Source organism: Physeter macrocephalus, chromosome 16 (assembly GCF_002837175.3).
Source record: "Physeter macrocephalus isolate SW-GA chromosome 16, ASM283717v5, whole genome shotgun sequence".
NCBI lineage: Eukaryota > Metazoa > Chordata > Mammalia > Artiodactyla > Physeteridae > Physeter > Physeter macrocephalus.
The window spans coordinates 1,776,464-1,804,456 of record NC_041229.1 but is presented as its reverse complement, the minus strand read 5'-3'; the positions used below and the strand labels follow the sequence as shown (position 1 = coordinate 1,804,456).

At 45.3% G+C, this 27,993-nt stretch overlaps 1 protein-coding gene across 1 annotated transcript in view; it reads right to left on the bottom strand.

Annotated features, from left to right (window-relative positions):
* OPCML (opioid binding protein/cell adhesion molecule like) overlaps window positions 1-27,993 on the bottom strand; it is a 1,102,163-nt gene that overhangs the window by 478,161 nt on the left and 596,009 nt on the right. The window contains exon 2 of the mRNA XM_024131267.1: window positions 21,832-21,916. Coding sequence (XP_023987035.1) covers window positions 21,832-21,916 — 85 coding nt within the window. The remainder of the gene's footprint in view (window positions 1-21,831; window positions 21,917-27,993) is intronic.

The window sequence follows — 27,993 nt, the reverse complement described above, 5'->3', positions numbered from 1 at the left end:
TACCGTGTGATCCATCAATCCCACTCCTGGGCATACATTTGGACAAAACTCTAATTCAAAAGCATACATGCACCCCAATGTTCATAGCAACGCTATTCACAATAGCTAAGACATGGAAGCAACCTAAATGTCCATCGGCAGATGAATGGATAAAGAAGATGTAGTACATATATAAAATGGAATACTACTCAGCCATATGCTGCTGATGTTGGTGGTGATGTTGGTGATGATGTTGCTGCTGATGGTGGTGGCGGTGATGTTGGTGGTGATGTTGGTGATGATGATGGTGATGGTGAGGTTCGTGATGGTGAGGTCAGTAAGATGCACAATATACAGACTTGGTAGACGTGGACAGTGGCAAGACTCAGTACCTCGGAGTTGATGTAACTGGCACAGGGGAAGACCACGAAACCTAGAAGTAGGCAATGTTTGAGACTATAAACGGGCAGGTAGGACTTAGAGCCTTAAGCCTTGAGCCTGGATTTCACTGCATGGTGTGGGTCCTTGTTAAGAGATGAGCAAGGGAAAAGAAGAGCCTTAGCCCTGGAGGGATTAACTTACTAGCCAGGCTACCAGGACAGAGACCAACAAGGAAGAGGACTGTTCTAGGACCGGGTTATCAGAGTGTGACATCTTCAGCGCCACCAGGGAACCTGTAAGAAGTGCAAATTCTCAGACCTCTCCCCACACCTACTGAATCAGCAACTCTGGAATGAGGCCCAGGAATACGTTTTAACAAACCCTCTGGTGTGGAAAAAAAAGGAACCCTCCTACACTGTTGGTGGGAATGTAAATTGGTGCAGCCATTGTGGAGAACAGTATGGAGATTCCTCCAAAAACTGAAAATAGAGTTACCATATGATCCAGCAATCCCACTCCTGGGCATACATTTGGACAAAACTCTAATTCAAAAGCATACATGCACCCCAATGTTCATAGCAACGCTATTCACAATAGCTAAGACATGGAAGCAACCTAAATGTCCATCGGCAGATGAATGGATAAAGAAGATGTAGTACATATATAAAATGGAATACTACTCAGCCATAAAAGAATGAAATAATGCCATTTGCAGCAACATGGATGGACCTAGAGATTATAGTACTAAGTGAAGTAAGTCAGAAAGACAAATACCATATGATATTACTTATATGTGGAATCTAACATATGACACAAGTGAACCTATCTATGAAACAGAAACAGACTCACAGACACAGAGAACAGACTTGTGGTTGCCAAGGGGGAGGGGGTAGGGGAGGGATGGACTGGGAGTTAGGAGTTAGCAGATGCAAACTATTATATACAGAAGGGATAAAAAAGAGGTCCTACCGTATAGCACAGGGAACCATATTCAGTATCCTGTGATGAACCATAATGGAAAAGAATACGAAAAAGAATATATATATGTGTAACAATCACTTTGCTGAACAGCAGAAATTAACACAACATTGTAAGTCAACTATACTTGAGTAAAATAAATGAAAACAAAACAAAACACCCTCTGGATGATCCTGATACTGGCTAAAGTGTGGGAAGCAGCGGTCTCAGAGGTGAACATGAAGGTTCTAAGCAGAGCCTGCTTTCCTGGCATTGGGGAGCAGTGCCAGAGCTGGGCTGCAATTATGGGAAACGGTGCTGAGTCCCAGGGCAAGAAGCTGCTTCAACAAAGTAAGTCTCCACAGGGTGTAGGCTGGCCCTGGGCGTGAAGACACTGCTCGGACAGAACTCACAGAGGCCAGTCAAGCCTGACAACACACGCACCTTTTCAGAGGACACGAGGGCAGGACGCGCTGAACTGCTTGCTTCTATCTCCCCCGTTTCAAAAGTCCAAGCTTTTAAAAGCTCACTCATCTCCACCCACAGTTCCTAACAAAAGACAAAAGCGCAAAAGATGATTTTGGAATGAATGAGTTAGGGAGTGAGGGAGCGAGAGAAAATAAGCAAAGGTGAAGTGAAAAGAGGAGCATGTGTATTGGATGAACCCATGTATGTGAAATGTCCAGAATGGGCAGATTCACAGAGACAGATAGTAGACTGGACCTGCTGGGGGCTGGTGGAGGGGGTGGGGAGGATGCTAACGGGCATGAGGTTTGGGGGGGGATGCAGATGTTCTGGAACTATGGAGTGGTAACAGCTGCACAACCCCGTGAATATACTAAAACGACTGAATTGTACACTTTTAAAGGGTGAATTTTATGGTATGCGAATCATACCTCAATAAAAATAATTACATTTTTTAAAAAAGCCAAATGTGTGAATATCAAACAAAACGTTTTGGAAGAAACATTTCACAAGCCAAAATCTATTCTGGGAAGACATCGGGAGTTTCATACAATGAAACTTAAGGAGACAAAATTGCAGACACAAGCCGAGACCACAGCAGTTGGACCGCCCCACCTCCCAAATGCAGGAGTCACTGCACCCAGACATCAGCTGCAACCACGCTCCTGGCAAGATTGCGGCAGGCGCACCAGATGCATTATTGTTCCCAAGTTCGTGTTGACAAAACTGGTTATCCTAGGGGACTTCCCTGGTGGTCCAGTGGTTGGGACTTCGCCTTCCAGTGCAGGGGGTGTGGGTTCCATCCCTGGTCGGGGAGCTGGGATTCCCCCATGCCTCGGGGCCAGAAAACCAAGGGACAGAACAGAGGCAACACTATAACAAATTCAACAAAAAGACTTTAAAAATGGTCCACATCAAAAGAAAAAAAAATCTTGAGAAAAAAAAAGGTTATCCTAACAGCCGCACAGAAAAGAGCACAACCAAGGGACAGAACAGAGGCAACACTATAACAAATTCAACAAAAAGACTTTAAAAATGGTCCACATCAAAAAAAAAAAAAAAATCTTGAGAAAAAAAAAGGTTATCCTAACAGCCGCACAGAAAAGAGCACAAGACCAAAGATGCTGTCAGGAGAAGTGGTTATAGGACCTCCCCCCCCAACTCAGGCTCCTTGTATGGAAACGGGAGAAAATAATCACTGTCAAACCCCTCCCCCAGGAGTTGTGTGCAGATCCATGGAGTAGCTCTTGGGGAAATGCTTTGTTAATTCTAAAATGTAAGCAATCCAAGTTGTTAAAGGGAGGAGGAGAGACAGCACGAACAGGAGCCGGGCTAAGGTGGGTCTGCGCCCCCGTTCAGCTCTCTTGGTTCCAGGACTGGTGGGGGAGGAGGAGGAGGGAGGTCTCTGGGGTCCACCCCACTCCCTCCAAACCTGGAGGCTGCAAGCAGGGCCCCAGCGCAGGCAGCAGCCTGGCCCAGGGCAGAGCTACCTGCGAGCTGGGCCTTTCTGGGATGCATCTCCTTTTATGAGCCTCCTTGTTATTACCACCTATTTCTTTTTATGCCGCTGCCAAAATACCACCATTAATCTTTCGCACTCCCTGAAGGCAAAACACGGGTAACTGGATTTATCCGGTTTTAGAATTGGTTAGGTTCCCTTACAAAATAAATAAATAACTGACCTCAAAAGAGAGGGGAGCCTCGTGTGGCCCATCCTCATTAATCTCTGCTATCTCCCCCCAGCACCCTTCCCTCCTGTCCTCCTGGTCCACCCTGGCTTGATTTAAGAAGTTACTGCTCTGACCCCTTCAGCTCCAGAAGCTTCCCGCTGTGCATTATTTTCCCGGAGCGTTTCTTCTCCCCGTGACTTGGTTCTCTCTCTCCATCACTCTTTCCTTTCCCCCATCTCCTTCCACCGAGGCTGTTTTCTTTCCTGACTCTACGGTGTGGAGCTGCTTTAACTTCCTTTGACTCTTCCTGTTTCTCATCCTCACACTCCTTTTGGCTTTTGTTTTTTAAGCAGGGACGGATTCAGACATCATGAGTGTTCATATAAAGTCAGCTCCTTTCAAGGTGCTTTCCTTCTTATCCAGCTGGACGGCCACAGTGAGCAAATCAGACACACATTGTCTGACTTGACTCTTTAATCCACATGTGCTAACTTCTGCAGAAAGCACCTGGGGGACCTGCTCAGGTCACACCTACTCTTCTCTGAGAATTCTGACCACTCCACCTCCACCGTCCCTCCAGCCACATCAGGAAGCCATGTTTATTCCACGGGTACTGTGTACATTACTATTTGTCAACCCAACAGCAACTGCCCACCAGGACCTTGCTGATGGAGCCTACCTCCCACCAGAGGGGCTAAAAAAGCCAGAAACCCACTTTCTAAGCCCACTCTTCCATCCAGAGACTGGGCATATAATGCGATCCTGGACAATACACAACCGGGAAATCGCTGGAAGAGAGCTTCTGGAAAATATTTTTGAAAGAGACACCCACCAGCCCTTAATGACTACTTTTAGACTTTGTTGTATGAGGATTTGATGTCTGGAGCTGCTGCAGCCATGGCGGGTGATGATCTCAGCACTTTCATTGATGGAAACCAACCCTGAAACTGCATCCCTCTAGCATGCTCATTAAGTGAGACTATAAATGTTACCGCTGTTTACATCACTTTTACTGTTGTGTTTTATTACTTGGAACTAAAAGCATCCTATCTGATACATGATTTTTCCCTCCAACCATGGCTTGATTGGACAAGGGGTAGATATTCAACCCAAGTGGGACACTCATATTTATCTCCTAGAAATAAATTTGGAAATGGGAAACAGCGATGGAAATAAATCTGTGGGCAGAGCTACCTGCGAGCTGGGCCTTTCTGGGATGCAGCTCCTTTTATGAACGAGCTTGAGCTGAGAACCAGTGAGCTCAGAAGACCCAGGATGGTTCTTATACCCTGTGGAAATGGAGAGAGCTGACTGGTAGAAAGACAAAGAAAGCAGATGTGCTGGAAAGGTTCCTACTTTTAGAATAAAAGACCATGTGGCCACATGGAAAGAGGCAGATGACAGAGTGGATGCCTAGTTCCCCTCCTTACAGAAGCCAACGTCTCCACCCCTCTTGGGTTCCACGGTCCTTATAACACAGCCTACTTCTTTGTTCAATAGTTTGAGTGGGTTTTTATAAGTCTTAACAACAACAACCACCAAAAAAACTAAGGCAAAAAATTAGGTTGTATTCAGAATTAGAGATACAGTGATGAATGAAATATTTTCACTGCCTCCTTGAAACTTAAGTCCTATGAATGGAGATCCACGTAAACCCTATTAGGGAACTTGACAGATTATGTTACAGTTAGTAATGTAGCAGTGATGGGAGAGTAAGGAGAGGGCCAGTTTCCTCCCTCTGCATGTTTTGCAGGAAACATCTGCAAAAATCAGATGCAATATTTCCAAAGAATGGGGCAAAGAACTAGTTTTGGTTGCATGAGAATCAGATTCTTGAGTATATGTCTCAGCACTCTTAACTCTGTATGTCTGTGGCTGGGAACAGGAATCTGTATTCTAAACAATCTTGCTGGCTAACTATGATCCCCAGCCAGGTTTGCCAAGCTTAGAAACTATTAAGATAAATGGGACCAAGGAAAACTGGGAAAGATTGATAGAGGAAGTAACATTGGAGTGGGGCTTGGAAGATACATAAGACCTGCCATGTGTACAAAGAGGTTGGAAAAGAACTTCTCAGGAGGAGAAAGAGCAAATTGCAAATCACTACACAAATAAAAGTTGCTTGTGTTCATTATTACTGTCACCTTTGCTATGATCACAGATATATAAATGTCTGATTGCATCTACACTCAGGAAGGAGATGAGGACAGAAGATGCAATCTACCTGCCTCCTGTCAAGCAGAATTTATTAACATGCTCTGTTTGTAGAGTGTCACAGGAGGTACTTGAGACAATTAAATTGAAATCCTAGTCCTGCTCTCAAGGAACTAACATCCAATTGAAAATAAGTGTGTGTGTGTGTGTGTGTGTGTGTGTGTGTGTGTGTGTGTGTGTGTGTGTGAGAGAGAGAGAGACAGAGAGAGAGAGAGAGAGAGAGAGAGAGACAGAGAGAGAGAGAGACAGAGAGAGAGAGAGAGAGAGAGAGAGAGAGAGACAGAGAGAGAGAGACAGAGAGAGAGAGCAATAGTGAACAAATCAACTGCATACCAAAGAGTCAGCTATACCTGTAAAGACTGGTGGTTGGAGTAACTATTTCATTCCACCAACTTCTTGCTTGCATGATATCTGAAGTCTGTATAATTCTTATCCTTGCTCCTCTCTCCCAACCCACCCCAGCTTTTTTCAATGATCTTTGCCTTTGGCTTTCCTCATTTGAATATCACATGCCCAGGTGTAGTCGTTTAAGTATTCATCCTTCTTGGAAATCTGTGAGCCTTCTGGATCTGTGGTTTGGCGCCTGACAATGTTGAGAATTTCTGTCATTATTGTTTCAATTGTTTGTTTTCTTCCTTTCTCTCTTTTCCTTCTGTAATTCCCATTACATGTGCATTATACCTTTTATAATTTTCCCATAGTTCTTGAATATTCTGTTCTTTTCTTTTCCCAGCCTTTTTTCTCTTTGCCTTTTCAGTTTGGGAAGTTTGCATTGACATATCATCAAGCTCACTGATTCTTTTCTCAGCTGTGTCCAGTCTACTAATGAACACATCAAAGTCATTCATTTCTGTAACAATTTTTGTAGCATTTCTTTTTGTATTTTCTCTTAGAAATTCCATTTCTATGCTTACATTACCCATCTGTTCTGGCATGTTGTCCCTTTTATCCATTAAAGCTCTTAGCATATGAATCATAGTTATTTTAAATTCCTGGTCTGATAATTCCAGATTCCTGCCATATCTGATTCTGATTCTCAGTTTCTCTTCAAACTGTGTTTCACGCCTTTCAGCTAAGGGAGGCTGAAGCTGGGCATTTCACTTGCCCCAGCAGTTCAGGCTCCAGCAAAGCCCACCGTTGTTTGACTCTCGTAAAATACTTTCCTTGAGGGCAGCCTTCTGTTACACAGAGGAGAATGCTCTGGTATATCTCAGAATGGTTGCCTCCTCCTGCCTGTTCTCATATTTTCACCCTGAGAATCTGCTAGGGCTCCTGGATGTGAAACACAGATGCGTGAGCCCCCCAACCCCCAAGGCTCGGCCATCCGGACTTATTTATCAAGTTAGTCCACACTCGATCTCTAGGGATCAATTTCCCTTTAAATGTTTCCAGCAGAGTCTGATGATGGCTGTGGTTTCTGCTCACAATAAACTGTGATTCTTTGTATTCACCTGCCTCCAGTTTTCAGGCTGGTGGTTTAGCTTGTGATCTCAATTCTCTGATGGATGGAAGAAGCACTGTTGATTTTCAGTTTGTTTAGCTTTTCTTCTGGGAGGAGACTGATATTCCAAGCTCCTTATGTGTTGGACCACAAACCTGAATCTTAGTCCATGACTCTCTTGTCCTTTACCACCATTCTCTTGCTTTCTCTGCTGCAGCCCCTCCTTACCGTTCTTGGGATGTGTCAAGCACATGCTTGCCCTCTGCCCTCACTGTTCCCTTTCCCTGGAACTCTTCCCCCAGACATTTGCCTGGATCACTCCTGCACTTTGTAATCAGTTTTCTGCTCAAATGCCACTTCATCATACAAGCAGTTCTCAACCACAGTAAGGAGAAACAGAGCCACCTGTCTGTCTTGATTCATTTATTTACTTTATCATTCTTCAAAGCACATATCATGATATAACATTATATCCTATCTTAACATGCTTATCATGTTTAATATTTGTCTTTCTGCCTTGAAATGTAAGCTCTACGATGTCAGAGGCTTGGTCTCTTTTGCTCACCACTGTAAACCTGCTTCTATATCACTCCCGGGAAAATAGCACATGGCATATAGTGTCCAACAAACAATTGTTGAATAAATGGATGGATAAACACATCAATCACCCATGGTCTGAGGGAAGATATATAACTGACTAATGTAAAAAAAATTTAAAAATTTAAAAAATGAAAAGATGCTGAATGTTAATTAATCCCCACAGAAATGCAAATTAAAATTTCACAATGATACACTACTTCATATACACACTAAAATGGCAAAAAACGAAAACAAAAACAAAACAAAAAACTAAAAAGACCTACAATGACAAATGTTGGGACTGTGGAGCAGCTGGAGCTCTGAGACATCATCGGTAGGGATGTAAATTGGTATAATAATGCTGGAAAATGGTCTGGCAGTTTCATTAAAGTTAAACCTACACATATCATGTCACTCAATAGTTCTATTCTTAGGTACTTCCTAAAAAAATGAAAATACATTTCCTTATCAAGACTTACACTCAAATATTCATTAAACGAGAAACTATCTTAATATCCATCAACAAATAAATGGGAAAAGAAACTGTGGTATATCCATAAAATGGAATACTACAGAGCAATCAAAAGGAACGAACTACAAGAAATGACTTGCATGTATCTCAAGTACATTATCCTGAAGAAAAAAAAGTCATATATAAAGAAGTACTCTGCAATAAGGTATTATTCCATTTATATGAAATTATAGAACAAACAAAATTAATCTATGGTGTCAGAAAGGAGTCAGATGTCTGCCTAGGGCTGGAGGCTTGACTTCAAGAGGGCACAGCAGAAATGTCAGCAAGATGACAGCCTAGGAAGCTCAAAGCTGTTGTTTACCCATAGAAACACTTAACAAACAACTAGAAACTGAAAATAATAACTTTACAGGGGCTCTGTAAGTCAATCAAAGATTACAGAACCTGAGGAAATGCCCAATGCAAAAAAAAAAAAAAAAAAAGCATCATTTAAAATGACAATAAATTTCATGGTATTTTTACTCCACCCACCTGCAGTGCAGTGCAGTTTGGGGCAGCAGTAGCCTGGACCTCTAACAAAACCAGACACAAAATCAACAGACGGAAGAAAATAATAAAGATTAGAGCAGAGATCAATGATATTGAAAATAGAAAAAAATAAAATCAACAAAACCAAAAGTTAGTGTTTAGAACAAATTAATAAAATTAACAAACCTTTAGCTAGGTTTACTAAGAAAAAAAGAAAAAGAAAAAGGAAAGAAGACTCAAAAATGAAAGAAGGGACACTATAGAAATTGAAAAGATTATAAGAGAGTACTATGAACAATAGTATGTAAGTAAATTGGATAATCAAGGTAAAAGAGATAAATTCCCAGAAAAACACAACCTATTTAAACTAAATCATGAAGAAACAGCAAATCTGAAACAGATATATAACTAGTAAGGAGATTGATTCAGTAATCAAAAATCTTCCAACGATGAAAAGCCCAAGAGCAGCTGGCTTCACTAGTGAATTCTACCAAGCATTTAAAGAATTAACAACAGTCATCCTCAAACCCTTTCAAAAAAATTGAAGAGCTGGGAACACTTCTAAACTCATTCTATGAAGCCAGCATTATCCTAATACCAAAGCCAGAGAAAGACACCACAAGAAAAGGAAACTACACACAATATCCCTTAGGCCCACTGATGCAACAACCCTCAAGGATATACAGTTGACTCTTGAACAACAGGGGGTTAAGGGTGCTGACCCTCTGTAAAGCTGAAAATCTGCATATAATTTATAGTCAGCCCTCCACATGTAAGGTTTGATTCCTCTGTACCTGTGGTTTTGCAGCTGTGGATTCAATCACCCACAAAAAATCATGTCATTAACTGTAGCATTTACTACTGAAAAAAAAATCCACATATAAGTAGACTTGTGCAGTTCAAACCTGTGTTGTTTAAGAGTCAACTGTACTAACAAACTGAATTCAACATGATATTAAAAGATTATACAGCATAAACAAGTGGAATGTATTACTGGAATATAAGGATGGTTGAATACATAAAAATCAATCAATGAATATACTATATTAGCAGGATGAAATTTTTTTTAAAAATTAGTTAATTGATGGAGAAAAAGCATTTGACAAAATTCAATACCCTTTTGTGATAAAAACTCAATAAACTAGGAATAGAAGCAAACTACATCAATGTAATAAAGGCCATATATGAAATACCCATATCTAATATCATACTCAATGCTGAAAAACTAAATATTTCTCTCTAATGTCAGGAACAAGGCAAGGATGCCTGCTTTCATCACTTCTATTTATACAGTACTAGAAGTCCTAGCCAGGGTAATTAGGCAAGAAAAACATCTAAAAGGTACCCAGATTGGAAAGGAAGAAGTAAAATCATCTCTGCTTGCATATGACATAATCTTAAATTCAAGAACTCCTAAAGTTTCCACAAGAAATTGTTAGAACTAATAAATGAATTCAGCAAAATTATAGAATAAAAAATCAATACATAAAAATCGGTTGTATTTCTATGCACTAGCAATGAACAATCCAAAAAGGAAAGTAAGAGGCAATTCAATTTATAATAACATTAAAAATACTAGGAATAAACTTAAACAAGGTGAAAGACTTGTACACTGGAAACTACAAAATGTTTCTGAAAGAAATTAAAGACAAAAATTAATGGAAAGACATACCATGTTGATGGGCTGAAAGACTTAATATTATTAAGTTGTCAATATTACTTTAAGCTATCTACACCTTCAGTGCAATCTTTATTAACACTCCAGTGATTTTTTTTTTTTTTGCAGAATTAGAAAAATTCATCCTAAAATGCATATGAAATCTCAAGGGATCCCAAATAGCTAAAACAATCTTGAAAAATAAAGTAAAAAGTCTCACACTCCTGATTTCAAAACCTACTATAAAGCTGCAATAATCAAAACAGTATGGTTCTGGCATAAAGACAGACATAAACCATTGGAATAGAATAGAGATCACAGAAATAAACCAGGTATATATGTTCAAATGAATTTCAAAAAGAGTGAGAAGCCCAATGAGGAAAAGATAATCTTTTCAACAAACGGTGCTGGGAAAACTGCATATCCACATGCAATAAAATTAACTTGGACTCTTTCCTTACACCATATACAAAAACTAACTAAAAAAGTTATACTCCAATAAAGATGTTAAAAAAAAAAAAAAAAAAAAAAAAAAAACTAACTAAAAAAGGAACAAAGATCTAAACATAAGGGTTAAAACATAAAACTCTTCAAAGAAAAAATAGGGAAAAAGCTTCATGACATTGGATGTGGCAGTGATTTCTTGGATAGGACAACAAAAGCATAAACAACAAAAGAAAAAACTGATAAAATGGACTACCTCACAATTAAAAATGTGTGTGCATCAAAAGACATTATCACCAGAGTGAAAAGGCAATCCACAGATAGAACACATGTGCAAATCATATCTAATAAAATATTAATATTCAGAATATATCAAGAATTCTTATAACTCAACAACAACACAAAAGACTAACAACCTGATTAAATATGGACAATCAATTGAATAGACATTTATCTAAAGAACATACATAAACAGGCATTAAAGCACATCACTAATCATTAGTAAAATGCAAATCAAAACCACAATGAGATAAAACACTTCACATCCATTAATATGGCTATTATAAAAAAATTGAAAATAACAAGTGCTGGCGAGAAATTGGAACTCTTATGCATTGCTGAAGGGGATGTAAAATGGTGCAGCCACTATGGAAAATGGTATGGTGGTTCCTCAAAATTATACAGAATTACCACATGATCCATTTCTAGGTATATAAAATCCCATTTCTGGGAATATACTAAAAGAATTGAAAGCAGGGACTTGAACAGATATTTGTACATGCATGTTCATAGCAGCGTTATTCATAGTAGCAACCCAAGTGTCCAATGACAAATAAATGAATAAATGGTGGTATAAACTTACAGTGGAATATGTTTCAGCCTTAAGAAGGAAGGAAATCCTCACACATGCTACACTGATGAACCTTGAAGACATTAAGCTAAGTGAAATAGGGCAGCCATAAAAGGACAAATACTGTATGATCCCACGTATATGAGGTCTCTAGTGCAGTCAAATTCATAGAGACAGAAAGTAGAATGGTGGTTGCCAGAGGCAACGGGGAGGGGGAGGATGGGGTGTTAGTGTTTAATGGGAACAGAGTTTCAGTTTAGAAAAATGAAAAAGGGTCTGTGGACGGACGGCTGCTGCACGTAACATGAACATATTTAATGGCACAGAACTGTATACTTAAAAGTGGTTAAAATGGTAAATTTCATGTCATGCACATCTGACCACAAAAAAAGAGAGGGCACAGAGGAACTCTTTGAGGGTGATAAAAAATATTCTAAAAAAAAAAAATTCCACACCTTTTAGAGTGGTGGTTACATGGCTGAATGTGAATGCCCCAGTCTGTCTAAGTGGACACAGAATATAGTGCATTCTATGTAAATTCCCTCCTCCTCTCCTCCCTCTTTCCCCTCTCTCTCCTTTCTCCCCCACTTCCTGATCTATGGGCCCTTTATTCTGCTAATATATTCATTAGATGTGAGTGTTTAAAGAGGAGACTCTGGCATTAATTAAACTTTATAATTTCCATGCCATTTAGAACAGGGCTTGGCATAGAGAAGTCAATAAAAGCTGGTTGTTTAAATTGTGAATTCAGTAACTTACATTTTTAAAAACATTAATGCTACTGTTTATCATGAACTTGCTACATCGGACTTTAAGCTCTGACAAACCTGATGCCATGTATTCCTCCCCAACAACCCAGCGAAGTGAGCAGATCGCGTCCCGACCCTTTCTTTTTAAATCAGGAAATTGAGGCTTAGAGAAACTTGTTCACTTGTCTGACCATGTTCAGCCAGTGAGTACCAGAGCTGGGATTTGAACAGAGTCTTCTTGACTGCAAAGTCTGTGTCTTAACCCCTTGACAGGGGTCATACTTTATCTTACATTTCACTAAGCATCCATTGAATAGCCAATCGTAAACTAAGCATATAATCAAGAGGATCCTGTAAACTGTTCCCACTGCACAGGTACAGCAAGATACACGCTCCCAAGACGTATTCAAGGACCTCACAGTGAGGGCTCATCACAGAAACCACCACATTTCACATGGCCAAGGAGATGAGTCCACAAATCCCTTCATCCTGAGATGGCCTCTGCAATTTTAGAAGACCGCTCTCATTGATTTGTTTCCATTCCCTAGAGTTTGCAGCTGTACTTCCAGAATATGCCATCCCCTACTTTGTAACCTTAATAAAAAGGGAGGAGGCTGGTATACCTCCCTTGTAAGTGCTCAGCATCTCCTGACAGTGGCTTTAAGAATAGTGTGAAATTCACAAATACTGCAATTATAATAAGCAGGAGGAGACAGGACAAGTTAAATACCAACTATCTAGGGAGAGATCATTATCTCAACTAGGACTCAAATGCCAGAATCTCTGGCTGTAATGTCAGTGACTTCCCAATTGCTTAAAAATGGATGAGAATATCTTCATTAGAAAAAGCAGGGGTGCGTGTGCGTGTGTGTGTTTGTGAGAGAGAAAGAGGGGGACACACAGAGAGATAGAGATAAAGGACACACATCCATCTTTTCAACAAACTTGGAGCGCCCACCACATGTTAGGTGTTGTACTGGACGCTGGGACACAAAGATGGAGAGAGGGTATTAATGCATTTAACAAAAGGCATGGAAGCAGTGCAAACAACAGCAGGGAGAAGGGTATTTTTAGGGATGGCCTAGAAAGCACAGGACAGCACAAATATGAATCCCATATTCCCTCCTCCTACACAGATGCCTTACGGTCACGTATGTGAACGTGAGCATGGCCTCTCCAATAACACACCTGACTGACACATTTCCTTGTGAAACACATGCTGGCTTTTTTAAAAAATCCATCATGGTGAGTTCCAAACGGCAAGCAAGAATCCCTATGTTGTGATGGCATCAGTTGTAATCAAGCCCAGTCAAGGCGGACGATATCTGATAGGGCAACCCATATACCTAATGACGAAGAATAAATGGTTTAACGGCAGAGGAGCAAGTGTGACTTGGCTGAGCCCTCACCTGCTGCCTGCACATGAGATGGACTCCTAAAGGGACATTCTGGTGGGCAGGCAAAGAGTAAGCTCTGGAAAGTCCGTGAACCCCGAGGTCGAGAGGAGTCGGGTAAAGGGTGGAGCTGGGCTCTTGGAGAAGAGGTTCTCACAGAACAAGGTGGGACTCCTGATCACCCAGGGCCTGGGGTAGGTCCAACACAGAGGAGCAGGACATGGACTAGGGCTCAGTGACAAAAAGGGGGCCTCCAGCTGCAGGGAAGGTGGTAACCAAGGGTCAGAAAGAGCTCAGTTCCAGCAGCAAGACAGAACCTGAGCCCCAGACTGCTTGCGCCTTGACTTAGGATGGACGCTGCAAGCCTGTGCGTGTGTGGTCCCGTGATCCAGGCAGTCAGGGGTGGAGACATTTGCACAGCAGGGCCTGGTGGGTGGGACACGGCCACTTCCTTCCCCCTCTCCTTCCTCTACCTTGGAGTCAGGAACACCACCTTAGGCTACTTTGTCCTCACCTGTGCAAAGCCTTTGTCTTCCTGACGCCTTGAGGAAAGTCTCTCTCCTCTTTTCTTTCCATTTTTGTCTTTCGTTTCCTCGATCTGTCTTCCTTGCTTTATTAATACTTATGAAACTATCCCGAATCATTAGCAAGGAGGCAAATGCACACTTGAATCAAATAAAAGGGAAGCTCTGCATCTTAAAATTAAATTTGGCAACAACAGAAACAATAATACAAACTCCAAAACTTTTGAAAGTACTCAGAAATGTCTTTGGGAAAACGTTTCCATATTATCTTCCTGTAACTATGCCCACTTTTCTGTAGCACCGGCATTCGCGATAAATAGAAAATTAGAGTACTCGTTTTTTTCCCTCTTTTGCGTAATTACTTCTTCTACAGCAACATTGTTTTCTATTATTCTTCATTGCTGGTCTATAGCATTTTGGGTAATTATGAGTTAAATTATCTTCTGTAGGCTAGCCAGAAAACTTAACCACCACTTAAAACATGCTGTATTTCTATTATGCAATGGAAACTTGATTAATTGAGATGCCATAAATCTTCAGACCCAGTGGAAATGTTTAATATTCAAAACTAAGTTTTAAACATTGTATTGATCAGCACTCTTACGGAAGCCAGGTCAAGTCCTTCAGCATATCTTTGATTTAAGCAAAATGTACCATCTCCAGGCAAGAGGAAGACACAAGGGGTCAGGCAGCTTCCTGTAGAGTATGAGTCAACCGCAAGGTGAGCAAGAGGGTCTGTGCCCGCTGCTGCCACACAAGCTTGACAGTTTAAACTAAAATATGAGCATAAAGATGGGGAGAGGGGATTACGAAATGACTTGGATTTTAGGATTTAAAAACATACGGCTTCTCATCTTTCCGTCCTTCCGTGCGGATCCCTCGATTCCCCACCGTTCTCGGAGAAACGTTTTGGCACTGGTGTCCTTGTCATCATTTACCTGCTGGCTTTGTCTTGTCTGCAGGGTCCTTGGAGATACTGCACGTGCTGGGAGAGGTCACGTACACACCCGGAGGGCGCAGCATTTAGGACAGGGTCAAAGCTAGGGGTATTATGATCTTCCCACAGCGCACATGGTGGGCAGGACCCTCCTGAGGCTTCACTTTCTTCGAGGTTCGCCGGTGCGTGATTTCCGGCCCCAAATGACAGAGCAGCATTTGCTGGCGTGCAGGTGAGGGGAGTGAAGCACTGCTGAGGGCAGGAAAGCAGACAGCTGTAGCCCTCAACCCAATGTGGATTTCCTGACCTTTGCTCAAATACAGGTTCCAGGAACAGAGAGGGGGCGTTTGTTTTTTCTGCTTGCAGCTCATGGAAACTTTCTCTGTTCTCTCTATCTGGGAGGGGGTACTATAAAACTCAGAAGAAGAAAAACAGGCATTCTAAGAACAAATGAGGACTCTGACACATAATAACCATGTGATCAAAAGGCAAGCGTCTTAACTTTCTAAACCGCAGTCTCCTAGTCTATTAGTTGGGGATCATACGGGAACAAAATTCGCCACCCCACAATGTTTCTGGCATGTGGATTATGTCAAGCTGAAAACAGTCAAGGCCCAAAAGACTCAGGACGAAACTCTGCCATTCTGCCAAACTGCCTGAAGAATCTATAGATAGAGGGCCTGTTACAGGAATAGAGCATCACAAGAGATGTCTGCCAGGTGTGGTGGGGAAACTCCCAGAGATCAGAGCCCATTCTGTGTCAATCTCTGCCTGGCCCAGCAAACATTTATTTACCAAACATTTGCTTTTCCATCTCCATGTGAACTGTGTTCCTCCACTTAGAAGTCCCAAACTTCTACCCCCAACACCCTCTTTTCTCTTCAGCTGAAGATGGTATTTAGGGTGAGGGTTTTGGCCATTTTGTTGAGTTATTCAGTTCATCCCCGCCCCCCCAGTCTGTGGAATAATTGTCTTCCACGAAACTGGTCCCTGGTGCCAAAAAGGTTGGGGACCACTGGCCTAGAGCAATGCAGAAAGTCACTGAGCATGTATCCTGACGGCTTTAAAACTCCTCCTCCAGGGCTTCCCTGGTGGCGCAGTGGTTGGGAGTCCGCCTGCCGATGCAGGGGACGCGGGTTCGCGCCCCGGTCCGGGAGGATCCCACATGCCGCGGAGCGGCTGGGCCCGTGAGCCGTGGCCGCTGAGCCTGCGCGTCCGGAGCCCGTGCTCCGCAACGGGAGAGACCACAAAAGGGAGAGGCCCGCGTACCGCAAAAAAACCCAAAAACTCCTCCTCCCATCCCTGGCTCTGGCACGTAGCGTGTGGCATGTGTGCCGGGGAGGCAAACACATTCCTACCAATCAGTGACTTGACAGTGTCAGTCGAGCCAGTCGGGCCTGCTGATCTCCGCCGTTCCCAAGCCAGGACACGCCAACTTCCCGGACTGCCCCACTCCTTCCTTGCTCTGTGTCTCCTCTCGACTACAGAAGGCAGGTCTCCGCAAGAACACCCTCACTTCCAAGTCCATTACTCTGCCGCTACTAAGAGACTCCCTTGGCTCTGCCGCCCCACTCCTGCCCTGCCCTCAGGGATGGTGAAACCTTCGGCATAGTTTCAGATCAGATGGGGACCGCTGGTGGACCCAACTGTTCCCCGTGACAAGTGATTTCAGCAGAATTCAAGTCCCTCAGGCCTCCAAGGGCTCTAACCGACCACCTGCCTGAACGGCCGGCACCATATTTTGAAGAAAATGAAACCCTGTAGCTGTAAGCACTTCATCACTGCAGAGGTAACTCCATTACAAGAGACTGAGCCCCTTTTTGATGGGTTACAGCATTCAGCCAAGACTTATCATTTGAATCCTCAGTGGGCATGACGATGTCTGTACCCAACACCTAGGACGTGGCCGCTGACCCCCAGAAACTCCCAGTCCAACCGCGCCCACTCGTGGGTCCCAAGTCCACAGTGTGTACCCGTCAGAACAAAGATCTACAGCAGGGGTTACTGGGACTCAGCTGGGGGCTAATCCTGACCAGAGCAGGAAGCGGAATGCTGAACGGAACGGGAAAGGACCAAGAATTCTAAAGGTCCTTATGGGGGCGGGGGGAGTGGGGATGAGAGAGGAAACTGGAAAGAATGGAGAGTATCACGCACTGTCACTGGAGTTCTCTTTAGCGCCTGTAACAACCTGCACGTGTGTTTTGCTTTATAGCCAGCAGAATAATGCCATCCACTCCATCTCCCAGATGCCACAGACGGGAGATACTGTTCCCAAGTGTACACAAAGGAAGTGAAGTGCTCAAAATCACGTAGCTAGTGAGGGATGGAGTAAGAATCAAACCCAGGTGAGTATTCAGGCCCCTGAGCCCAGTGTTCTTTCTCGGGCACTACGGCAGCCGGGAGTGGTAAGGTCCATGCACGCATGTAGGGGACACCTAAGTGTGGGCAGGGCCGCTGGAGACCAGCCTTGCTCAGATGCTCTGGGTGAGGAAAGGACTCTGGGGCAGTGGTTCTTAGCATGAGAAATAGTGGAAGAGATCTTTAATATGCCCACACCTATGCCCAACTCCAGACATTTTGCTTTCATTGGTCTGGGATCCTGACTGTGGAATGTCTAAAAAGCATCTCCGGTAACTCCAGGGCAGCCCGGATCAGCAGTGCAGCTGAAGGGGCCCCGCAAGGACTTGCACCTAGTTCGGTGTCGGTGTCTCCATCTTCCCAGGCCAAGAGCAAAGCCTTTGCACTAATGCAAGTCCGTATTCAGGTTAGGCAACTTAAACGCTGAAATGCGCACGCTGTGGCCTTGTTTGGAATAACCTGGCGGCTAGTCTGAATTTTCTAATTTACACAAAAATAAAAGCTCCCGATGGTGAGTGCAAAAGACAGAAGAATACCCAGGCAAATGACAGGACGCCGTCCCTGGGAGCCTGACTACCCCAGTAGCTTTGGCAACACCCTGCTGCTCAGCTTCTTCCTTGGTAGTAGTCAACCCTCAAATACTTGGTTCCAAAGGGATTAGCTCAGAATTCCAAATGAAAATGCAAGGGTATTTTAGAAGAGAGTTCCTAAGCATAATCCCAGATCAGCAAACCTGGATCAGCAAAACTGATTATCCTGCCATACTAAAAAAAATTAAAAGAAAAAAAAAAACCCACCCAGGCTGCTGGTGGAAACTTTTCCCATTTAGTGGAACAATTAGAGCAACAACTCTCACCTCCACGCTGCTGCACTCCCCCTCAGAATGCCCGTGGACACGCACGATGTGGTCCCACTGAGGAACCAAAGCCCATTTAGAGAAGATTGAGGTCCAGGAAGAAAACACATCTGGTGACCGTCGTGTAAGTGAAATAGACTAATAGACACCAGCTGACCACACTGAACATTCTGGGCTCCTTTCCTGACGTGGGCAATGATTCAGACACAGGACGTCTAGATACTTGTCATATCGAATCTAATGGAAAGGCACAGAACATTTTTAACCCAACAGCAGATAACTGTCATGAAATGATTCTGGCCAAGAGGGCCCATTTATAATAATGAATTCAAATCCGATTCATAGGAGCTATAATTCAGACACTGTGAACATCACCTTCATTTTCCATACCATCTCTCTTCCAAGAAGGCAAATAATTCCAGAGTCACGTAATTATTTCTACTTTAAAAGCAGCCCTGTGAAGTAGTTATGAGGAAGATAATATTGCCCCATTTACATAAAATGAGTTTCATCCACATTCAAAACTTCAGTGTCGTCTCTGGCACCTCACTTCCTAGCGTCCCTCAATGCCATCAAAGACCTAGCACCACAAAACATGCCTCCAAGGAAGGAGATCATCCTTCTCTAAGCCGGGCAATGTCTCACTGTGAATTTCAAAGGAGGTCCCAGCTTTCTCGATTCTTTTCCTTCTCCTAGTCGGTCTTTGGCCTCCTATGTGACTTCATTCAAGATTTAGAAACAGGCTTGCGATACATGGATCCAGGGCAGCCACATGTGAAAGACTTTCTGTGGCTGATGAGCCTGGGAATCACTCCATTTTTTCAACGCCTCTGAACATCTGATGCATTCAGAACACTAAATTCCCAAGCGCGGAATGCCCAAAGGTATACCTTTCAGGAGACTAAAGAGTGGTCACCGTTAAGAATTACAATTTTTAGAAGCAAAAAAAAAACCCCCAAATGATACATCTATCTGGGGTTGAGGTCGTGGACTTCCAGAGACGGGAAGCAGCGGATGCCCGCTCTGAGTCCTGACAAACAAGGTTTTCATTGAGACGGGCACACAGCTGTAGAGCCAAGAAACCAAAGGAGCACGGAAAACAGAAGGGGAGAGATGGAGACCCCCAGAGATCTGCAGGAGCTAGCTATGTTATTTTAAGAAACATTGTAATAGTAGTTGAAACCAGAACCTTCCAAATCAGGAAATAGTAAGAATTAAGTGATGAAAGCAAAGGCAGAAAGATGAGAATGAACAGCATGGAAAAATATATAAAATGGAGGTATCTGATAAAAACAAAGGAAAACGTAATAAAAGAGAAGAACATGAGAGGTAAAAGAAAGAGGATAAAGAAGGATTAAAATGGGAACAATGCACTGAACTTCTCTATTTCAGGGCAAATTATACACAAGTTGAGAGGCAAAAATCAACATAAGACGCGCTTACTTTTTAAAAAATAGAGCATGCCATCCGGTAACAGATAACAGTTATACTCAAATACGTAAGGCTTTTTTTTTTTTTCTCCACAAAGCACAAAAAAGCAACTATTCAGCTTTCCCTTTTTTATTCCCATTCCCATTATGAAGCCCAGCTGCTAAACATTAGAACTGAAGATCATGAAAACAGGCCAGCAGCTAATAAAAAAAAAAGGCAGAGCAAAGCTGGCCCTCTGCTGGTGGAACTATCTTATTGCATCCCGTACAGCAGAAAGCTCCAGTTTTTAAGTTTCTGGTTTAACTTTCAGAGGCAAGAAGAGGACAGAGGATTTTGGAAAGTTCAGCACTGAGGCCTTATTCAATGCTGGGCCTCTCTGTCCCTGGTAATAGTTTGGAGGATGAAGAGAGGTGCGTGGCAGCATCAAAATCCCTTCATACCTACTACCATTTCCCCCCATTTCCTTAGTTAACATGCACTGTAGCCTGGCTGCTACTCCTCTCTTTGAGCAGACTGGCCCTCTGCACATGTGCCTCTCAGGGCATGGACCCCCAGGATTTCTCTAAGGCAAGGAAGTAGGCATGTTACATTCCCTCTAGTCTGGGCCTGGCTGAGGGGTGCCCACATGCCCAGAGGCTTTCCCTCCTGCTGTCTAGAGAGGAGGTCTGTCTCCATCCTCTTTTTTCTCTCTCCTCCTGGGGCCCCCATGCACCAGCAGACAGAGTTCTAGGACTTGTCCTCAAGCTCAAAAGAAGACTCAACTGAGGACCACCTTCAAAGTGGCAAGTATCAACCCTAATGCCTGGGCTCAGGTAGGAAGAGCAGGAGGCAGGAGGCCTTTCCTTCCTTCCCCAGGGAGAGGCTTGTCCAGATGGAGAGGGTTCAACCAAGGAAGTCAAGGGAAGAACAGGAAGGCAGCCCCACCCACATACAGTCCTTGGAGAAGCCAGGCTTCTTGGCGGCAGAATCTGGGGCACGACGTTTTATTTCCACCGTAACCATCAAAGTCACAGACAGGGCAAATGCATTCACCCTGTGTACACTATGAGCAGAGTTAAGGTGGGATGTCCCTGAATCGGTCTCCGGGGACCAGAACTGCCTCATTAAAGGGATAAAAGATGATATCTGCTGAGCTGGTGCAAAGTGGTGGCTGCATTTTTATTAAAGTCTCTGCTGCAGCAGGCCTGGTCCCCAAAGGTTCATATTCCAAGAAGCTCCACCCCCCTGCCTGGAGCATGTAAGTGATGCTCTGTAACTCATTAAGGTAAAACAAAAAGCTTTCGTTTTGTGCTTTTCACATAGGAGTGTTGTTGCATAAAAGCTACATGTTATGTTTCCTCTCCCTGGCCTGAGCCTGCAAAGATAAAACTGTCCTCATAATTTATAATAGGGACCCCAGGAGCACCACACCGGGTTGGCCAGGATGGCTGCCTCTTAGGCAAACTCATAAAGGGCCACACGGCCCAGCAACAGCAATTCCAGAGCCTGAAATTTCAGGTATCGCTCTGACAGAGACCAGCCGGCCCACTGGGAGGACTACCCTGCCTCATCACATACCTTCCGGACTGTACGACAGCCACCGGGGTACCAGTGATCTCGGGCTAAACCCCCGGCATATTTCAATGCCAGGGCGCTCATCCCGGGGCCAAGGCAAAAGTGAGTCTAGCCACGTCACGGCCTCACAGATACATGGAGCCCCAAGCAAGGACTCAAGAACTCGCTCCTAAGATCCGGAACCAGAAAAGCCACAGCAAATGACAAAGCTGTCCAGGAGAATGGGTGCTAGCTGCCCACAGAACGCCAAGTGGGCACCTCTTGGGCCTGCAAAAGGCCCTCTCCCACGCTCCAATCCCCAACGCAAGTCTCCGCTTCTCTCTCGCTCGCCCCTTCCCACGGAATCACATCGAGGGGCTCAGGCCCCCGCCGAAGTACAGCTCCCTACCTGAGGGTGGCGCTCTCCCCCTGCCGGACCGTCACGTTGTCCATCGCTTTGGGGAAGGTGGCATCTCCGCTGCGCACGGGCACTCCTGTGGGTACAAGGAACAGCAGCCTGAGAGACACGACCACGAGGCACTTCCAGGGCAGGAACAGGTACCCACAGACCCCCATCCTCGACGGCCACAACTTCCCAGAACTCCGGCAGGCAGCCGCTCGGTCCTCGTCCCCCGCCCCGCACACCGGCGGGTCTCAGGCAGCCGCGTGGGGAGGGAGGAAAGGGCTGGAACCAGCCAGAAGCAGAGAGGGGGAAGCAGAAGCGGAGTCCAGGCTCTCCCGACTCTAATGATTCTTCCTCAGATCCTGCCTCAGCTTTCCAGCCTGGCAGAACCAGAAGCCCCCTCCTGCATCCAAAAAGAGCTTTCTCGACGCTCCCCTGGGGAGGAGGGAGGCGGCCGGGAAGGGAGAGGAAGGAGGAAGGTGCAGAGATGAAGGTCACGGATTGCTCTTTCTCTGCCTCTCTCCGAGATGCTACTTTAACATTCAGTTGGGCACGTCCTGCCGAGGTCTGGCATCAAAAGTTTATAACCCAAAGAAGCCAGGCAAGTGTCTCTGACATAAAGGAGATGTCATAAAAAGCTGCCGCTTCAAGGAGAGGAGAGAATGTTTTATTAGATCACACATATGTACAGTTGTATTTAGAAACCAGCCCGAGTCTCCAATCTGGAACGCAAAGGCGGTAAAAAGTTCCACCGCGGGGACCCGCAGCCGCCGCCGAGCCCGAGGATCCTCCTGTGCGGTGGGTGCCTGGCGTCCTCGCCGCAGCCCGCGCGGGGACTGGCGGCCAGCCCGGCCCGCGGAGCGCCGGCGGCGCAGGCTCGGGGCCCACGGGGAGCTGGCGGACGCCGCGCCCGCCTCTCCGGGGACGCGGCGCGGGGCGCGGGGACGCGCGGACGCCACGCTCAGCGGCCGCCCCCGGCCTCCGCGCCGCCGGCCTCCCGGGAGCAGCTCCAACACGCGCGGGCCCAGACCGCCGGGGTTGTCATGGCAGCAGCTCCGTCACTCACCGCAGCTCTCCGCGGGGCCGACGCAGAGCGAGCGGGCCGACAGCGCGCCACGCGGCGGGCGCTGGGCGCGGGCGCACACCGTAACCCCAGCCGCGCCGCCCACTTGCGCCGGGAGCCGCGCGTGTCGGGCCGCCACCTCCCCCGCTCCTCTCTTCCCCGACACCGCGCCTGCCCGGGAACGCTGCGCCCCTCTAGGCGGCTTCCCTGCGTGCGGGCGGGAGGGAAGGGCTCGGGACCGCAGCAAACTGGAAACTGACTCGCACCTTCCTTTCCCGGATGCCGGAGGCCAAGGCAGAAGTTGCCAAACCCCGCCCTGGAGAGCTCAGCTAGGTTTCCCACGCCGGGATTCTGACCCCGTGTGCGCGTCCACCGCTCGGCAGCGCCCTCTCCACGTGGCCGAGCTACAGCCCCATCCCAGGCAGAGCTCTCCTGGGCCTTGGCGACAAGGTGGAGCGCTTTCTCCTGCGGTGACCCACCTTGGAAGTACTCCTGGCCCTTGAGTTGCGCGCTCTGGCTCTCCAACTGGCAAATCAGAATTTCTTCCTACTGCGCCACGAGCAAAATCGTCCCTGTCCTACTCCACGCTTATTACCCAAGTATCTTATTGTAAAAATGCAAAAACTGGGGAAAACACGTAGGGATCCTAAAAAGTAATAAGACTGATTCTTATAAAATCCATCTGTGGCTTTATGATCACAACATAAAGTGGCACCATCACCGTATCCGGAGGGGACCTGGTGATAAGGTATTCTTAGAGCCCTGCCTGTCAGTTTGGAGTATGGAGGCATTTCTTTTGGTTAAGAACTGAAAAGCTCAGGCTTTCCTTGGGCCTGTCAAGAGGCTTTCTTTCTGCTCCCCCTGACAAAAGCCACCCCTTATTATGTGGCTTCTGCCCTTGTATCATAGTTTAATAGTTGCTACGTGCATTTGCTTTACTGCATTCGTTCTCAAATCCTTTTGTAAAATTAGCCTGGGCTCTGAACAACTGTTGCAATGAAGTGTAATTCAAAAATAAGCTTTAAACTTATACCATTAATTGTGTTCGTTGCTGAAGGGCACAAAAGTGTGCTACCTGTTCTCAGTTATAAAAGCTGGGCACAAACAGATACTGTACTGCTATATACTATACTATGATAAATACTATAATATAAATAAATACCGCCCATCCCCTGCCCCCTGTAAAAAGAGAACCACATACATCTTAGGTCTAAAGTTTTTAATTAGAGCATCGTACCTCAGGAAGAAAGAATACCTGTCACTAGTTATGCCACCTATGTTTTATAAGTTTTAATAGAGTGAAAGTACATGGCATCTCCTTCCCAGAATGCAGACGTTAATAATGCGGGCATGAGCAGTACACTCTCCAGTGCGCTTCTGGCTGAGAGGGGTAATGATGCTGGGAGGAGAGGCAAGGCCTCAGAGAGCAGCCAAACAACTTACTTTGGGATCACCCACCAGTTTGTTTTTTTTTTTTTGCTGTACGCAGGCCTCTCACTGTTGTGGCCTCTCCCGTTGCGGAGCGCAGGCTCCGGACGCGCAGGCTCAGCGGCCGTGGCTTCACGGGCCCAGCCGCTCCGCGGCACGCGGGATCCTCCTGGACCGGGGCACGAACCCGTGTCCCCTGCATCGGCAGGCGGACTCCCAACCACTGCGCCACCAGGGAAGCCCCACCCACCAGTTTTAATGACACACATCTTTCCTTAAGACCTGAGTGTACCTGGGTTTTCTGTATACACATTGTACATAATCCTCTAAACTCCGAGATGCTCTTGTCCACTATCAACAGCCTGGAAAGACTTTTTCAGTGCTTTAATCTGTGCAAAGCTGAGAACTGGGGCTGGGCTTATGATTTTCTTCAGTGACAGAGTTTGTCTCTTGAACACCAAGGGTGGGAGCCGTGGGGATGGGTCAGGCTGCCGTACAAGTCACGCAGCTCCTGCTGCTTGGTTGCCGGGCACACCGATGACACGGCCGACTCACGCACCTGCTCGTTCTAGTGCTTTTCAGGAGGTGCAGCTGGGCTGCTGCCAAAGGCGGAATCAGCCCCTGAAGGATGACTTGAGATGGAAAGAGTTGCTGGAGAAGAAAAGAAAGCAGGAAAGAACATGAGATTCCCGGTGGGAGGAGAACAGGCAGGGCAAGAAAAGAAGAGAGGTAGAGATAGGATGAAGTGAGGCATTATATATTCTTAATAACATGTAACAAATCCTGCCCTTGGGAAAAGGATAAACTTTTTATTTTTGCAGGGCTGACTCCCCCCAGCTCTAGGTATCCGGAGTCCTAGAGAATATGGGGCCGTCATCTTTCTCTTCTGTAAGTCGGCTTCCTGCTTCAATATCTGTGGGTGAATACATGGGCTGAACTTAAGGGCTAGGGAATCAGAGAAATAACTACAGAGGTCTGTAGTTTTTTGTGTGTGAATCTATGCCTGTCTACAGTTTGGTGGGGGAGATTTCATTCGTCTGTAAGGCATTGCTAGGGACCAGTATATCCATTTAGAGACTGGAAGGCCAAACCAGATTGAAATGGGAAAGGTAAAAGGGGGTGAGCTTTGCAATGAACAATGAACAAGTAGTTTATATCAGGAGATTTCTGTGAAATTCTTGACTGAGTACTATGATAGGGAAACCCCCGGTTAAACCTCTTTTGGATATTTGATGACACATATGAAAGACAAATTAAATGAGGACGGATTAGAGTACTAAGCGTATTGGTTCTGCAGTTGGATTGTCCGTTCAGATACTGACTCCTTGATCCTTCAGCTGTGTGACTGGTATCTAATAATACCTGTCTCACCTATTTCATAGGGTTTTGGGGTTTTGTGAAACGTCCCCAAGATTATGTTGTAAGATGGCAGACATGGAAAAAACTGTCTTGAAAGGAGAATTTATTCCTTGGCGTTCCCCAGAGGAGGGGCACGCCACACTGTGCAGGGCCACATGGGGAAGCACCAGGGTGAGAGGGGACGCAGAAAGGACAAGGAGAAAGCAAGGTCCAGAGACTTGATGGTGGTTTCTGGGAGAAGGAATTGGCAAGGTGGGGAGGGCAAGCTTGAGCAGACTTAGGGCTGGATTTTGTGAATAACTGTGGCAGGCCCGGACTCTGGATGTGGTCTCTAGTTGTCCAGAACCTGGCCCTGGGGTGACTCAGGGCAGGGGAAACATTGGCTTGGTGTGTGACCATTGGGTAGAGGAAATGGTTAGGGATGTGGGCTCTTACTGGGTTGGTTTGCATATGAAGGACATGCTGAAGGCAAGTTGTTTGCTATCTCTAGAAATTAGCTAGCCCTGGGAGAGACAGTCTCTCCAGAATTTGCAAGCCTCCAAGATGTCAAAGCATTTTAAAATACAGAATAGAAAACCTCAAAACTTGATTAATACAGGGCAACAATTAATGAGATAATTGCCAAAGGAATCGGCGCAGTGGAAGCGCTTAGTAATCATAAATTATGACTATATAGCAAAATCCCCACTTTCCAGTGATTACAACTTGTGACATGTAAAAAGTTACAAATGGGGCTTCCCTGGTGGCACAGTGGTTGGGAGTCCGCCTGCCGATGCAGGGGATACGGGTTCGTGCCCCGGTCCGGGAAGATCCCACATGCCGCGGAGCGGCTGGGCCCGTGAGCCGTGGCCGCTGAACCTGCGCGTCCGGAGCCTGTGCTCCGCAATGGGAGAGGCCGCAACAGTGAGAGGCCTGCGTACCGCAAAAAAAAAAAAAAAAAAAAAAAAAGTTACAAATGAAAGGATGTAAATGCCCTACGTACCAACTAAAGCTCTGATTCAGACCTACAGACGTCTAGATACTTAGGGCGATTTGTAATAGAAAATGCAAGTTGGATCCAGTGCAATGTAGTAGTTTTAGAAAACGTAAAGCAGGGAGGTTACCTGATCTGATGAGCTTTAAAATATCACTTTGTCATGAAGAGAAGGGGTTGCAAGGGCACAGAGTGGGATTCAGGGAGAGTGTCGGGGGCAGAAGAGGGGAGAAATGATGTCGGTGACAATGGCGATGGAGAAACAGGGAAAGGTAAGGGGCATATTGTGGAAGTACAGTAGTCAGGGCTTCCTGAGAGTCTGGATGCTGGGATTGAGAAAAAGAAGGGGCTGAGTTTGGGGTGGCACGATACCCTGTGATGAGGACGAGTCCAGAAGAAATAGGTTTAGAGAGGCAGAGGTCGAAGGAGTGAGTGAGTGCTGTAGGAGACGGTCAAGTGGAGCCGTGGGCAGCAGGAGGAAAGGGGCTGAGGCCGCAGCAGAGCACTGAGGACAGCCCAGCAGCTCACCTAGGCTCACGGTTAAAGGGAAAATGGTGATACAAGTCTTTCTCTTTCTGCTCTGTGTGTGTGGTGAGGAGATGTTATCCATGGAACCCTCCCTCCAGATCTAGAGGCCCCTCTCTCTGCCTTTGTAAATTAGAAATAAACCCAACAGTATAAACTTTAGAACCTAAGCTGTTCTGAAGTTTAGTCCATTCCACTGTTTTCAATTTGTCTCTTAATATACTTCCTCTGCTCGGCCGTATCTTAGCTTTTGACAGTAGATTCTAAAATTGTTTGGGGATGAGGCTGTGAATTATATCGGTATGGTTTTTAAAAAATGCTACTCACTTACCCTTAATGAATCCAGGGGGCCCTTGTTTTATTGGGTAGTGGGTCAGACCAGAACTTGGACACTGGAGTCCACTTGAATCCCACCTCTAAAACCTACTTCAGGGTGATTTTATACAGTATCCTTAACTTTGATAGTCCTTAGTTTCCCCATCTGTAAATAGAGGCAATGATAGTAATGAATGTGTACAGTATTTTTGAGTGTTAAATGAAATACAAGTTGTCAGCACCCTGCTGGGCCCTCCGTAAGGACCCAATAAATGTTTTCTTATTACCTATAGAAAGAGACCTAATTACCCCACCATCAGAGGTTTTTTTCTCTGAAGTGGCTCTGGGGGCAGGTAAGCTGTACAGAGCAGGGCAGGCAAATTTCCAAGTTGTCCAGAGGTTTTTTGTGTGTGTGTGTGTGTGTGTGTGTGTGTGTGTAATGTGGGAAAACTGAACAGTCTCTCTCTAATTTTAAAGAGCCAATTTTAGAACTAGAAGTCACCTA